Raw genomic sequence first — 16,725 nt, forward strand, 5'->3', positions numbered from 1 at the left:
AAAATGCATTTTATTAAATCCCATGCAAATCTGCATCCAATGATTACTCACATGACATGGTAGGTGGAAGAAAAAGCGGCGCAAGATTTGCAATTCAGTGTTTTGCAAATTTAAATTGTCTTGTGTTTGTATTATTTTTTTTATACCTTATTTGGTATTCGATATTTAAATGTGAAATTACATAATTCACATTTTCATAAATTATAATGTATTTTAAAATGTTATTGAGAAATCTTATTATTTATCTATTTATGTCAAAATAATAGATACACATATACCTCTTTGATAAAACTCAGAATTGAAATATAGATATAATTACATAATATGTGTCTGTTTCAGGTTTAATCATATGGGGATCAATCTGTTCTTTTACCACTATATTGTTTGCCTTGTGGATCATATATAAGACCTGCAAAAGACCTGCACCTGACCATAGCTATATCCCTGTACCTGGTGATGACACTGAGACCTCAACAAATATTCAAATGACTACTTTTCCTAACCCCTCATACACACCATCACCACTTCCCACGCCACCACCGACTGGCCAGTATGTATACACACCATCACCACTTCCCACGCCACCACCGATTGGCCAGGATGTAACTACAATAGGGGTGTGTTGGGGGCCCTCTTTATAATATGTATAGGGTCTATTATTGGAGAACCCTGAGGACCATGAACACTTTATAATATGTATAGGGTCTATTATTGGGGAACCCTGAAAACTAATTTGTATAGGGTCTATTATTGGAGAACCCTGAGGACCATGGACACTTTTTAATATGTATAGGGTCTATTATTGGGGAATCCTGAAAACTAATTTGTATAGGATCTATTATTGGAGAACCATGAGGACCTTGTATAGGGTCTATTATTGGGGAACCCTGAAGACCATGGACACTGATGACGTGGTATTGGTGTATGTTAAGGGTCTATAATTTAGGACCTATAGATGGTCAAGCTGTACAGTGTCCTTTCAGAATCATCAGGGTCCACATGATATGTATTTAGGATTCATTTACATGTGGTCTTTATAGGGTTCATATCGCTAAATAGGGTTAATATACATATGGTCTATATAGGGATCACTAGATGATAAATATAGGGTCCGTGTATACTATATAGGGATCACTTGATGATAAATATAGGGTCCATGTATTCATATGATCTGTAGGGTTCATATTATAGGAATTAATTTAAAAAACAAAACAAAACAAGATAATGAAAAGACACAGAATCTTAATTACATAGTTTAATAAAGAATTATGTTTATAGGTAAAAGATATATAACATTGTACTTAAAGATGACTCTACATTTTTATCAAATTATCATTATCAGATTCACAGTATGAAAAGGATTTAAATCCATCATATAGATATTTTAATTTAATAGAAATATACTACGATCCAATCAAAATAATCGTAGGATATTAATATAATTCAGATCTACAAAAAATGAAGCAACAAAAGGAATTTTATATAATATAAATCTTTTCTATTTCTATGGTAATATTTTAAAATATTTAATCACATCGATGTCAACAATCTAAGTTGGAAACTAAATAATCTTTGAACATAAGTACACGTATATTAAAACTCAATAGGAAATAATGACAGAATATGAATAAATTAACAAATTTGCTGATACATCAGTTTGTTTGTTTGTTTGTTGGGGTTTAACTTCCGAGCAGCAATATTTCAGCTATATTCAGACAATGAACATGAAATGGATGATAAAATGAACATGAAATGAAAAAACAGGATGGGTCACAAGGATAATAGGGTCGACAAATTTTGATTGCCACTGGAAAAAGAGGGGATGGGGAAGGTCGGGTAATTTAGCCTCCTGTGGCGGAGCGCAAAGGTTCCTACTCCTATCGAATACCACAGCAGAGTTCTTTAACGTGCGAGGAACGTGGCATCTTTCCCAACACGGTGCACCACTATGGTTTGCGGTCAGGTTTTCCGTATTATAGCCTGACAACCCCAGCATGTAACACGCCAGGGGTACCCCATTCCACCACCTGGGGCACACATCCCAGTTGCTCTGTGGGCAGAGCGCCTAGCCCCCGACTAGGTTTCTGAGCACTATTTAGTCGCCTTATACGACAAGCTTAGCGCTGCTGCAGGCCTATTCTTTTAACACCCGGACCTGCACGGGGCGCTGATACATCAGTAAGGGTGGTTCTAACCTAAGATTGTTTTTGCAAAGGAGGGTTTCTGACAAAGGAGGTATATTCATATTATTATTTTTCTAAATATTGTACGAAAAATAACAAATTTTCCGAAGAAAAAAAAGGCGTTGAAGTAACTTAAATCTGTCAATAAACATCAAAAGTAACAAAATGACGTATGACGTTTTGTACAGTTTTAATATATGCAAGTAAAATCTATAAAAACTTTAAAAAATAGTATTTGAAAACCAAAAACACTTTAAAGATGACAGAACGTCAAATCAAAATAAACAAAAATGCCAAAGAACAACTTGGAAACTTGTTAAGAAAAACAGCAGCAGAAGAAACGATGTACAAGTAAGGACATTACAGTTATATTTTATCTTAGTTTGGAATGTATAATATATTTTCTTAATTAGTACTACTTAAAGAATTTAAGTCAATAATTTCAATCGGTGAAAGTTCTATATTCTTATTTTTTCTTGTGTTAGAGAAGAGTCAGTAAAATTTTTATGAAACAGAACGTTCATAAAATGTTTCCCTTGTTTTTTCATACTATATTAGTACAATATTTTTTATAATATTTAATTTTAAAACATCAATTAATGAATTACTAACGTATTTTAATGAGGGGAAAATAAATAAAAAAAGAATAAATAAACAAATAATTGTACATACTTTTAATAACTATACATGTTGTTTAGTATTTACCTTCCTATGTGAAGAAGATCTGTTTTACGACAATACACTATGTCATAATTCACTTCAAATCTATAGAAACACCTTTATAATAAAATGTGCATAATAACATCTTTAAGTAAAATTTAATTATTTGTTATTTGTAGACCTTTCCTACCCAACTTTCTCACCTTAACGCCGGATAAATCTGGGTACATTGCATACCCGAAGAATGAAAACCCAACACACATTGACCCGACTAGATATGATAGAGGATTAGCAGTTGAGGAACCTCAAAACAAAAAAAGAGGTTAGCTTTTGAGGAAACTGAAAACAAAAAAAGGAAGATACCAAAAATATCAGAGAGACCGGAGTATGAAACAACAAAAACCCATCCTAAAACGGAGTACCAAACAATAATAACCTCAACACAAACTTCCACTACAAACCAAAGCTCCACTGTATCTGGACAAATACCTGCATTAACGCCAATGTCTACTGTTACACAAAGTTTTAATACAGGAGGAACCTTCAGTAATTCAACGATCGACAGCAAATTTAAAGAGTGAGTCTTGCATAATTCTCCATATCAATTGTAATATAAACATCTATCTTTTATATTTCTGGAAATTTCTGCTTATATACATGTACATGAATATAGATTTTGATGGAGTGATGTTTATGTAAGGAAAAACTGGCATAAATATTTGGTTATTGAAGGTATAACCTTAATTTTTTTGGGAAGCACATTGCATAATCCTAATATCTATAAGAGTCATCTCTTATAAATTAATTTCAAATATCATTAGACGCAAAACAATATTATTAAAATCAACAAATTAGAAGGACTATTTTTCTTATACTAATTTATCCAAAAGTCTATTGGAAAATAATTTTAAAATTTCTCAACCAATCATACGTTATTTTGGTTGATATTTCTTGTATTGCTTTAGATTCTAAAATGGTGAATCATACGTGTAAAATATAAGATTATATTCAACTTATTTCTAGGTCTGAAGATATTCAAAAATATGTAACTTTTGTGAATCCGAAAAAACAAAGCCGAGAAATCGAAGTAACGATCTAAGACAACAACCTGCAGGACAAAAGCAAGAAGTCACAGAAAAAAATAAGTAAGTTTTTTTTTTGTTGAAAATAATGACGTCCAACAAAAATTTAAAAATACTCAGCATACAACCACATATTAATATGTACAATCACAACTTGATATTGTAAACATTTTTCATGTCATATCCTTTTTTCGCATACCCGATCGGTGCACATGGTCCATACTCCCAGTTTTTAGTTCATCGTGTTTTATGAATGTTTGTTCATCGTGTTATATGAATATTTGTTCATCGTGTTATACGAATGTTTATGTCTGGTTTCCTGACTTTGGAAATGTCCTTGAAGGATACCACATGGATTCTCTTGGTTTTATACGAATGTTTATGTCTGGTTTCCCGACTTTGGAAATGTCCTTGAAAGATACCACATGGATTCTCTTGGTTTTACCTTGATATTCTTTTTAGAAATTGAATTTTTTATTGTTTCTTCGTATATTTTTACAAGTTATTCATCTTTAAACTATCATCTAATTTCAGAAGGACAGAAGAAAAGGATATACTAGAAAGAATGAATATGTTTATTACAACGGAAATCGAGGAGTTGGCTGTGACTATCCAGTTGGAAGCACTACAACAAAGAAGAAGACGAAGTCTTCAAGTAAAAAATAAAACATTACAAACAATTATCCGAAAAAAACTTTCAACACCTCAATAGATCAAGTAATGTAAACCTTCTTTTTGTGTTTTACTCACATAACATATCTTTTATAATATTTAGTATATCTGTTAAGAAATGAGATAAGTCTTTCCCTAAATATTCTGTATATAGAGATGTAATCACACTTGAAAGACCTATCTTTATGCAATTGTATATTGGATTTCATATTCTATCACTATATAAGAATGTAATACCAAAATTTGATATATCTGAATTGAACCGCCCCGTGCAGGTCCGGGTGTTAAAAGAATAGGCCTGCAGCAGCGCTAAGCTTGTCGTATAAGGCGACTAAATAGTGCTCAGAAACCTAGCCGGGGGCTAGGCGCTCTGCCCACAGAGCAACTGGGATGTGTGCCCCAGGTGGTGGAATGGGGTACCCCTGGCGTGTTACATGCTGGGGTTGTCAGGCTATAATACGGAAAACCTGACCGCAAACTATAGTGGTGCACCGTGTTGGGAAAGATGCCACGTTCCTCGCACGCTAAAGAACCCTGCTGTGCTATTCGATAGGAGTAGGAACCTTTGCGCTCCGCCACAGGAGGCTAAATTGCCCGACCTTACCCATCCCCCCCTTTTTCCAGTAGCAATCAAAATTTGTCGACCCTATTGTCCTTGTGTCCCATCCTTTTTTTTTCTCATTTCATGTTCATTTTATCATCCATTTCATGTTCATCGTCTGAATATAGCTGAAATATTGCTGCTTGGACGTTAAACCCCAACAAACAAACAAACTGAATTGAACCCATCTGTATTCAACATAATTTTAATGTTTTTTTTTTTCAATTACTAAAAATGGATGTCATCAAATCAGGTTGTATTGTAAATGAACATGATGTAAGTTTCATTATCATGGTAATAATTTTTCACAATGTCATGTTATTATTCATGTGTATAATATTCTGTATTGCAATAAACTTAGTAATACCATCATATTTAGTTTTATTAAATATAAAATAGAGGAAGCATTGAACATTTTCCATTTTGCACACTGGTCAATGTGTCATCATGAAAGAGGTGCTCACCGTGCAAGCGATTGTGTTTTGTTTAAACTAACCAATCAATGGGTTTCAAATGATGTCTTTAACACAGCGGTTTTTCAGCCGTTTTTCAACCATCAAAAAGACATCATTTGAAGCCCATTGATAGGTCAGTTTAAACGAAACACAATCGCTTTCACGATGACGCGTTGATCTCAGGTGTCTTGTAAAATACAAGTAAAATCATTTGTACTCGAAATTCAAGGGGTAAGAGGGGTCTCCTGTGGTTGGATCCTATTTCTGGTCTGCATCTACTTCCTGTTAAAGAAAATCGGGATTTCTATAATTTTTCAAATGCAAGGGTCCAACAAATAGGGAATTTCACTAAGTTAATGTCACCTTTACCTTTGACCTCAAAATCTATAGAGTCTTCCTTATCTCATAAGCATTAACTGGTATAGGTTTCAATGAATTCTATACTAAATCTCAGAAAAACAGAAAGCAGATTTCTATAGTTCTCCACTTTTTTCCGATTATTGGGCACATGTACAATTCATCATATAGAAGCTGCATACCAAATATAAAATCAGTTTATCTAGTAGAAGCTGAGAAATTTGTTATGATTTTTTTTTCCACACTGGACATTTGCTTAGTTTCAATTAACAAACAAAACCTAGACAATATGGACTAATCCATTGTATATATTAAACATGTGTAACAAGACCTGGGCATAACACAATGAAGACAAACAATTTTTTTTTTATATTTTTATAATCAAAATAGACATATGATTAAGAAAAAACAATAATCATAAAAATATACATGATTAAGAAAAACAATAATCATAAAAATATACATCTGATTTTTAAAAAAAAATGTTGGCACCTTTGGGAACAACAATAATCATAAAATTATACATCATAATATTAGCACCTTCCTGGAAACAACTTATAATGTATTAAGCATTATTATGAGTATTTAAAAAAAATATTATGAGTTCAAATTCAACAACAGGGTAAACCGGTTTACATGGAATGAGCCCTCAATGAAAATAGCCAAAATAGTAGACACTAGAAGTACTGTGGAACGTTTTATTAAAATCCATCAAATGGTCTAAGAGAGAGTTGATACAACATAATGCAGGCGGACATATGAAAGAACAAACAGACTGACACCATGATCACTATATATTACCCGCTAAGCAAGAGGTATAAAAAGAATATCAAAATGAAAATCTAACTCAGTATAGTCTGGTCAACATATAATTCACATTTAATATCTTAACAATGTAATTTGCATAAAAATGGTAAAATAGATGGTCAACATATAATTCACATTTAATATCTTAACAATGTAATTTGCATAAAAATGGTAAAATAGATGGTCAACATATAATTCACATTTAATATCTTAACAATGTAATTTGCATAAAAATACATAGTAACAAAAAAGAAAAAAAAAAGGTAAATGTATATCAAAATCACATTGACAGTTAACTTTATTGATGTACTAAGACTTTAAATAAACAGGTTCATATTTATTTTATTTAAGAACTAATAAAAAGATATTTCTTAATTCTACATACAATACTATTTTCCCTTTAATATAAAACAACAAATCATATACTTGTAAAAAAAAACAAACAGTGACTTCGAAGGTTGCCAGACCCAACCAAAATGTCCAGTAAAAAATCTGTGAGGTCCAGTTAGAACTGGAGAAATGTTATAATGAAATGTTAAACAGAAAATTACATAAGAGTATGTTAGGTCCAGAAATAGTGAAAAAAAAACCTTGGGAATAACCAGAACAAAAATTTTAAAGTTATGTCTTAACTTTAAAAAAATAAATAAAATGTACAACCACTATCATATAATAGAAGTGAAAAAAAACCTTTGGAATCACTGAAACAAAAATCTTAAAGCTATGACTTAACTTTAAAAAAATAAATAAAATGTTTAACCACAATCCTATAATTGAATGTTTAAAACCAATCCTAAAGGCTGTTCTAGAAAAACATTAATGGACAATGAGAAAACCAAAATAATTTCTTTATCTTACTTTCAAATTTAAAAAAAAACAACAAATAATACAAAAAACAAATCATATGCATCCAATGATCTAAAAATGTGGTCCTTCCCCTTTTTTCAAAAGCATAATAATCAAGTTCGTATTCAGAATTCCAATTTCCTTTTGCTTCGTGTTCGCATTGCAATTGGTTCTGTGTCAATCTGGTCTGACTGAAGTGGGGATGCGTGTTCCTGGTCTGAATGAAGTGGGGATGCAAATGGTGTTTCATGAGATATAGATGATGGTGAAGGTGTGCAGTAGGGATTTTCGAAAGAAGTCATTTGAATGTTTGAGTCTTCACCGGGGACAGGTATATAGGAATGGTTCGGCAATCTGGATCTGGATCTGGTCTTATTGTGCAGGAACCACAGGACAAATAATATGGTTGCTTAGGTAAAAATTGTTCCCCACATGATTAAGCCTGAAATATATATTATATATATATTGTGAAAGGAGGTGTATTGTGTGTATATTGATGACACAAAAATTGAAGTCCAAGCAAAGGAACATATGTATATGTATTCTTTGTATATTTTGCTTCTACATTAATAGAGTTCATATTATTACATAATAACATATAAAATGATTTAAATCAGCCCAAACAATGTTAGACATATAATTAGAACCAGCATGTTTTGGTTTTCTCTCAACGGGAAATATTACAACATATTATGTCTATAAAATGCCCCAGTAATGGGAGACATTTATTCATGTAAAATCATGTAATAACCATTTAAATATTGAATAAGCAACTATGATATAGTAAACCAAGAATATATGTATAGTTGATATTGAAGTCACATTAGCCACAGAATCCATTCAGTTAACAATTCTTTTTTACATTTTGTATATCATGGACAAATAATGTGTTTCTCACAAGTTCTGATTAACTTGTAAAATTGGTGTGTTTGCCCAGAAAAAGGGTCAGAGGAGTTTATTGGGGAGGGGGGTATTTTATAAGGCATAAAAAGGTATACAGTTTTAAAATCACTACAATTGTGTTTCATAATATATTGGATTATTTAAAGATTGATCAGGATCATGTGTAGTTGGACAATATACAGGATTATTTTCAATCAATCTTTGTAAAGTTCTCTTATACATATATTTTTGTATCTTCAAAGACCTCTTCATTTTATTTATATATAATCACATTTATAGCAATAACAGAAGTCGCCAAGTGCAGAAGAATAGTAAATATATGTAGGAAATAATTATATGATCTCATTCATTTTGTTATTTTGGTTAAATGATCCAAGGAAAAATTAAATGCATAACATTTTCCATATACATTTATATGCTGGGAGAGTTAATAGTAATCAAATTTAATGTCAGGTAACATAATTTTTTTTTAAATCTACTAGAGTCATGTATTTGTGGTGAATCCTTATTGTTTTTAAATTATATTTAAAGACAATGTATTGTTTCCTTGAAATATTGTAGGCAATTAATAAAAATAAACGGAAACACATAAACATACCAGTGCCAGTTGAGATAACAGTTGTAGTGGTTATTGATGAAAGAGATGTAGTCATCTGTGAGGTAGATGTTGTTGTTGGCGAGCTAGATGTAGTCATCTGAGAGGTAGATGTAGTCTTTGGTAAGGTAGATGTAGTTGTCGGCGAGGTAGATGTAGTTGTCGGCAGGGTAGATGTAGTTGTCAGCGAGGTGGTTTCTCTTAAAACTGTAAAGAATTCAAAATATTATATGAATTACTTATATACAGAGTGAAGAAAATTATTAGCTTCTGGCTACCTGATATTTTTTAACAGTTCGGTTAGACATATAGTGGAAAATATCAAATTTTCTAGTGGGGCTATTACCTTTTTTTCTTATTTCTTTCCCTGGAGACAACGTGTGGATTATACGAACACAAAGTATTTTACGCTGTTCTACAATCATCGTGCGAAAAATGCGGAGCTGACGATGAAGAAGACGAAGTTACACCCCAATCGCGATGCTTAACGTGTGGTAGTCGCTGTGAAAAATGTAGAATATTCAAAGAGAAGCAACCAATTATGCCATGTCCACTAATGTGTGGATTTAGACAGAGGATTTTCAGAGGTGTAGACGTACCGGCTCAGTTTTGCTCACACATCATGACACCCTACTATAAAAACATAGTTTTCATAGCACACAATGCCAAAGGGTTCGACAATTATCCTATCCTGAACGCACTGATAGACCACCACGGAGTAAAGCCAAACAGAATACTCTACAACGGTTCGAAAATTATGTACATGCACGTTGCACACGGTTTGGACTTGACTTTCATCGATAGTTTAAATTTTCTGCAAATGAAACTGTCAAAGATTCCGGAGTGTTTCGGTATAAATGAACTCCAAAAAGGATATTTCCCCCACCTGTATTCAGCTCCATCGAGATTCGAATGCAGTGACGTAGATTGGCCGGCACCTTCGTATTACGGTACGGACGCGATGTCGTCAAAGAGTCTCAAAACGTTCATGGAGTGGTACGAAACGAAAAATAACGATCGATTTGATTTTCAAGAAGAACTTTACAAATATACCGTTGAAGACGTCCGCATATTACGGCACGGTGCGATGAAATTCCGACGTCTCATGATGCAAGTGACGTCGAGAGAAAGTTCGATCGGAGACTCCGACATTCCGAGAGGGATAGATCTGTTCGATTACGTTACCATTGCTTCCGTTTGCCAGAGCATTTTTAGAAATCTGTACCTAAAAGAAGTGTACAAAACTGTGTTGACGGACTATCGTACCCTCACGCCGTTCACCTGTCCTTCGAAATACATCAAAGGTTTGTTTGTTTGTTTGTTTGTTGGGGTTTAACGTCCGAGCAGCAATATTTCAGCTATATTCAGACAATGAACATGTTTGTTTGTTTGTTTGTTAGGGTTTAACGTCCGAGCAGCAATATTTCAGCTATATTCAGACAATGAACATGAAATGGATGATAAAATGAACATGAAATGAAAAAAAAGGATGGGTCACAAGGATAATAGGGTCGACAAATTTGGATTGCCACTGGAACAAGGGGAAGTGGGTAAGGTCGGGCAATTTAGCCTCCTGTGGCGGAGCGCAAAGGTTCCTACTCCTATCGAATACCACAGCAGGGTTCTTTAACGTGCGAGGAACGTGGCATCTTTCCCAACACGGTGCACCACTATGGTTTGCGGTCAGGTTTTCCGTATTATAGCCTGACAACCCCAGCATGTAACATGCCAGGGGTACCCCATTCCACAACCTGGGGCACACATCCCAGTTGCTCTGTGGGCAGAGCGCCTAGCCCCCGGCTAGGTTTCTGAGCACTATTCAGTCGCCTTTTACGACAAGCTTAGCGCTGCTCCAGGCCTATTCTTTTACCACCCGGACCTGCACGGGGCCAATGAACATGAAATGGATGACAAAATGAACATGAAATGAAAAAAAAAAGGATGGGTCACAAGGATAATAGGGTCGAAAAATTTTGATTGCCACTGGAAAAAGGGGGATGGGTAAGGTCGGGCAATTTAGCCTCCTGTGGCGGAGCGTAAAGGTTCCTACTCCTATCGAATACCACAGCAGGGTTCTTTAACGTGCGAGGAACGTGGCATCTTTCCCAACACGGTGCACCACTATGGTTTGCGGTCAGGCTTTCCATATTATAGCCTGACAACCCCAGCATGTAACACGCCAGGGGTACCCCATTCCACCACCTGGGGCACACATCCCAGTTGCTCTGTGGGCAGAGCGCCTAGCCCCCGGCTAGGTTTCTGAGCACTATTTAGTCGCCTTTTACGACAAGCTTAGCGCTGCAGGCCTATTCTTTTGACACCCGGACCTGCACGGGGCCATCAAAGGAAAGCTACATTTCCAATTACCGTCGGGAGACGAATGGATTCCAAAAGAATCCGCGGAAAACCACTACCAAATTGGTCAAACGACATTTGATCGATCGGACATTGCAATCGTGCCATCAGAGGGCTACGTCACGGATTCCTTCAGTAAATCGTCGATTCAGTGGTTGGAATGGATCATGGAAGAGAGTAGAATTCAAAGCAATCCAATAGATATCGTTCATGCCTTGAATGGTTAAGAATACAGAGAGGGACCTCATCGTCTAGACGGATACCACAAGGATACAAAAACGGCTTATGAATTCCTAGGTATGCTAACGATCATTTTCTATGTCTTTTTTATCTACTTAATCAGGCGGCGGCGGCGGCGGCGGTATATAAGCTTTATAAGCATATTAACATATAAGCTTTATAAACTTATAAGCTTATATTTTTTTTTCATGAAAAAGAAAACGATCATCTGATATAACTTTTTTTATTTTTGATTCATAAAAACTGCACTGATTTTATTTTTGTCATTTTCTTTTGTTGGTTATAAACTTATAAGCCTATATTTTTTTTCATGAATTAGAAAACGATCATCTGATATAACTTTTTATTTTTGATTCATAAAAACTGCATTGATTTTTTTTGTCATTTTCTTTTCTTGGTTATGTTTTAGGATGTGTGTATCATGGATGTCCCGAATGCTTTCCCACCGACAGAACAAAAACCAAACATCCCGTGACTAAGCACACTATGAGTGAACTACATTACACGACCAAGAAAAAGGAAAAGGAATTGAAAGCGATGGGATATAGATATGTGTGTATATGGGAACATGAATTTAGGAATCAGATAAAGATGAATGATGCAATGAATCAGTTTGTATCAGGATTAGATTAAACGGAACGATTGCATCCTAGAGACAGTTTTTTCGGTGGTCGAACAAACGCCATAAAACTATACCACGAAATTACAGAACCCAACGAAACTATAGAATATTATAACTATACAAGTTTGTATATATGTGAACAAATACTGTAAGTATCCCATTGGTCACCCGACGATAATTACATCCAGTTTCCGTGATATTTCATCTTATTTCGGGATCAAGATTTTACCTCCGAAGCGTTTATTTCATCCCGTTTTACCGTTTTTGTCGAATGGTAAACTAAAATTTGCCCTGTGTAGAAAATGTGCAGAAAATGAAAGCACAGATAGTTGTAAGTGTCATGACAGTGATAGAATGTTGATCGGTACATGGTGTACCCCTGAGATAGACGAGGCACTATCGCAGGGGTATTCGATAGTAAAAATATACGAGATTTACCATTTTGAAAAATCCACCGTATATGACAAAATATCTGGAAAGGGAGGACTCTTTGCGAATTACGTTAATCTTTTTCTTAAACTTAAACAAGAAGCTTCTGGTTTTCCTGCCGAGTGTAAAACTGATGAAGATAGAATAGAATACATAGCGAATTATGCAAAGATGGATTGATTGATTGATTGTTGTTGTTTATTGCCGTTTCGGCGACCAGGGCCATATCACGGCAAGAACATTTAATGTAAGGAAAATATTAAAAGCAAGATCAAAGTCTCTTCATAAAATAATGAAATTAAAACAAACAGCTATTTACATATAAAAAGGTACATAAAAGGTGAACCTAAGACATAAAATACATATAGAAACATAACTTCGATAAAACATTTAAAATATTGAAAAATCATGGAAGGTATCCAATTTAGATTTTATTAAATAAACCGATGTCCCGCAAGAAATCGATAATGTTTTTAGATGAAACGGTCTTGAACAAATCAAACATATTGGCGCAGTCAAAATAATTTTGCCTGGTGTTGGCAAAATCCACACAATCCAGAAGAACATGTTTGATAGAGAAAGGGCAATCACATGGGATACACTCAGGTGGAGGATCACCAACAAGCAAATGGCCATGTGTAAATCTAGAATGTCCAATGCGGCATCTAGTCATGACCACTTGCTCTTTGCGATTGCCCGACCCGGATTGATGAACGCCTAGATCTGGTTTTATGGAATTGAGTTTGTTGTGTTCAAGACCGTCCCATCGGTCCTGCCACATCTTTAAAATATATTTCCTTATTAAAGGTTTAAAATCGGTGTATGGCAAACTAACGTCCTTTATTATTACATTTAATGCCTTTTTGGCAACCCTGTCTACAACTGAATTCCCCTGAATACCAACATGACTAGGTACCCATAGGAAAACAATCTCTTTATCAAATTCCCGAAGTCGATGAATAAAATATAAAATTTGTAAAATAAGAGTATTTTTCAGTTTGTGATTCTTAATTGCCAAAAGACAGCTCAAAGAGTCAGAACAAATAATAAACTGTGACAGATTAGATTGAGTAATCAATTTAAGTGCTAACAATATGGCTCGAGCTTCAGCTGTGAATATGGAAGCGCTCGATGGCAACCGTTCAGTTACAGTTCTGTCACCATGGACAGCAGCACATGCAACGCTATCGCCATCTTTTGAGCCATCTGTATACACCGTCGAAAAATCCGGATAATTTGCTTTAATTTCAGAAAATTTTTGTTGTAAAAATAAAGGATTGGTATCGGACTTTTTATATTCACGCAGATCAAAAATGAAAGAAGGGTGTGGAAGCTCCCATGGAGGGCATTTCGAAGTAACAACAGGTGTCACTGCATTGGTCTCCAGATGAATTGCTTCCAAATGTGGTTTTATTCGAATTCCAAAAGGAGGGGTTTTGCTTTCATGTTTTCGATAAATGTCGACATAAATAGGATTAATGACACAGTCGTAGGCAGGGCTATCTGGGTAGGCCATAAGTTTACTTACATATTGAAGACCTAATTTCAAACGTCTGTCTCCAAGGGATGGTTCATTTGCCTCGGCATAAAGGCTCTCAATAGGAGAGGTTCTGAAGGCACCAAGGCAAAGTCGCAACCCCTGGTGGTGAACAGCGTCTAAAATTTTAAGGTAAGATTTTTTGGCGGAACCATAAACAATAGATCCATAATCAAGTTTAGACCTAACCAAAGATCTATATAAATTTAATAAAATTGAGGTATCAGCAACCCAATCTGTACTGGACACCATTTTTAAAATATCTAGTGCCTTAAGACACCTAGATTTAAGTAATTTGATATGGGGAAGAAAAGAAAGTTTACTATCAAAAAGTAATCCAAGGAATTTTGTTTCTTCTACTATTTTGATTTTATTACCATAAAGAAAGAGATCTGGGTCCGGATGCAGCTTTCGCTTTCGACAAAAGTGCATACCAACAGTTTTAGATGTAGAAAACTTAAACCCGTTCTCCAAAGCCCATTGCTCAATTCTGATGATTCTCAATTCTGCAAAGATGGAAGGTATCCAATTAGACTATGATCAGATAAGGAAGAATCCCGGACTACGTGCCTTAGGGAAAATATGTTTGAACTCTTTTTGGGGAAAGTTTGGACAAAGACTGAATATGAAACAGTCCGAGTTTATCTACGAAAACGAAATTGCAAATTTTTTTCAATATTTGACCGATCCAAAAAAGGATGTAAGAGACTTTCACATTGTCAGTGATGATATACTGCAACTGGAATATCTGGCAAATTCACAATTTCTTCCTGCAGACTTTAAAACAAACATTTTCATTGCATCGTTTACCACTTGCTGGGCCAGACTTGAACTTTATGATTTGTTGAAGTTGACAGGAAAAAATGCGCTGTATGTAGATACTGATTCTATTGTGTACGTAGACATTAATCGAACAATCACCAAGACTCTATCAATAGGGAACTATTTATGTTTGTTTGTTTGTTTGTTGGGGTTTAACGTCCGAGCAGCAATATTTCAGCTATATTCAGACAATGAACATGAAATGGATGATAAAATGAACATGAAATGAAAAAAAAAGAATGGGACACAAGGACAACACGATCGACAAACTTTGACTGCCACTGGACAAAGGGGGGATGGGCAAGGTCGGGCAATTTAGCCTCCTGTGGCGGAGCGCAAAGGTTCCTACTCCTATCGAATACCACAGCAGGGTTCTTTAACGTGCGAGGAACGTGGCATCTTTCCCAACACGGTGCACAACTATGGTTTGCGGTCAGGTTTTCCGTATTATAGCCTGACAACCCCAGCATGTAACACGCCAGGGGTACCCCATTCCACCACCTGGGGCACACATCCCAATTGCTCTGTGGGCAGAGCGCCTAGCCCCCGGCTAGGTTTCTGAGCACTATTTAGTCGCCTTTTACGACAAGCTTAGCGCTGCTGCAGGCCTATTCTTTTTACACCCGGACCTGCACGGGGCGGGAACTATTTAGGACAACTGACAAATGAAATTCCACCAGAAGATGGACATATCACACACTTTGTTTCCAGTGGACCGAAATCGTACGCTTATAAAACTCTGTCTGGATAAGAAGTTTGTAAGGTTCGTGGATTTTCATTGGAATCTGTTTCAAACTGAAAGCTCATCAACTCCGATACCATGAAAGATATAGTTGTCAACAAAACAAAAGAATCAATTACATTACTGAATCCACGCAAGATTTCTAGACTCAGCCGGAAACGTAAACTCTACAACAGAATAGAAGAAAAGGAATTCAAAATGATTTACACTAAACGACGTCTTATTCAGGACCTTCGGACTTTACCTTTTGGTTACTGTGATTAACAAGTCGCATTGTTCATTCATTATTTTATTGAAATAAAATTAAAACTGTAACCATTTGATTTTTGTTTTTTGTTTTTTTCTGGACGATGTGGAAATTGTTCTATTACTCTTGTGTTTTTTTCCTTGCAAGAATTCCGGGTGGTCCATCAGGTTTCTTATTTTCTTCTTCATGAAACACTAATCCGTAACCTGTTTGTGTACCATTCTCAGTAAAATTTACATTTTTGTTTGTCATATCTGTTGATAAATCGTGTTTCTTTCGATTCTTCATTGTTTTTTACATTGCTTTCAATTTGATCCTGATGAGCTCTAACTACTTGTCTCTTTGACAACGATACCATTTTCTTGGCCATTTCAGTCTAGATATGTCCCAAAGCTGGTTTTATAAGAAGTGGTAAAAGCTTTGGAAAACGAAGTAACAATTCTCTCTTATGTTTGTTTGCTTCCCTTTTCGAGCTTAATCTCACAAAAATCGATTTGTAAGGTTTCAAAGTCTTCACGTAAGATGATGTATTCGGAAATATTCCTTTAATGATATTCAAAGCAATTTCAG

The 16,725-nt window shown here is 35.1% G+C and overlaps 1 protein-coding gene and 1 long non-coding RNA gene across 5 annotated transcripts in view; both read left to right on the forward strand.

Moving 5' to 3' along the window:
* Positions 1-1,651, forward strand: part of LOC148596872 (uncharacterized) — a 416,353-nt gene extending 414,702 nt beyond the window's left edge. For 2 of the 4 annotated variants that reach the window (XR_015918805.1, XR_015918810.1), the window contains one exon: positions 340-475. Coding sequence is in view for 1 of the 4 variants with exons in the window: in XM_088562717.1 (XP_088418843.1) it covers positions 340-641 (302 nt within the window). In the remaining 3 variants the exon portion in view is untranslated. Of the gene's footprint in view, positions 1-339 lie in introns of all 4 variants that reach the window. The other 2 variants (XR_015918806.1, XM_088562717.1) reach the window with 2 other exon arrangements.
* Positions 1,652-2,172: 521 nt separating this feature from the next.
* LOC148596884 (uncharacterized) lies at positions 2,173-5,570 on the forward strand. The gene is made up of 4 exons (XR_015918811.1): positions 2,173-2,534; positions 3,023-3,420; positions 3,867-3,988; positions 4,460-5,570. It is a non-coding gene; the product is annotated as an uncharacterized LOC148596884 (long non-coding RNA).
* The last annotated feature ends 11,155 nt before the right edge of the window (positions 5,571-16,725 follow it).

Source organism: Perna viridis, chromosome 15 (genome assembly GCF_037379345.1).
Source record: "Perna viridis isolate PV_CMFRI_1.1 ecotype Kerala chromosome 15, ASM3737934v1, whole genome shotgun sequence".
NCBI lineage: Eukaryota > Metazoa > Mollusca > Bivalvia > Mytilida > Mytilidae > Perna > Perna viridis.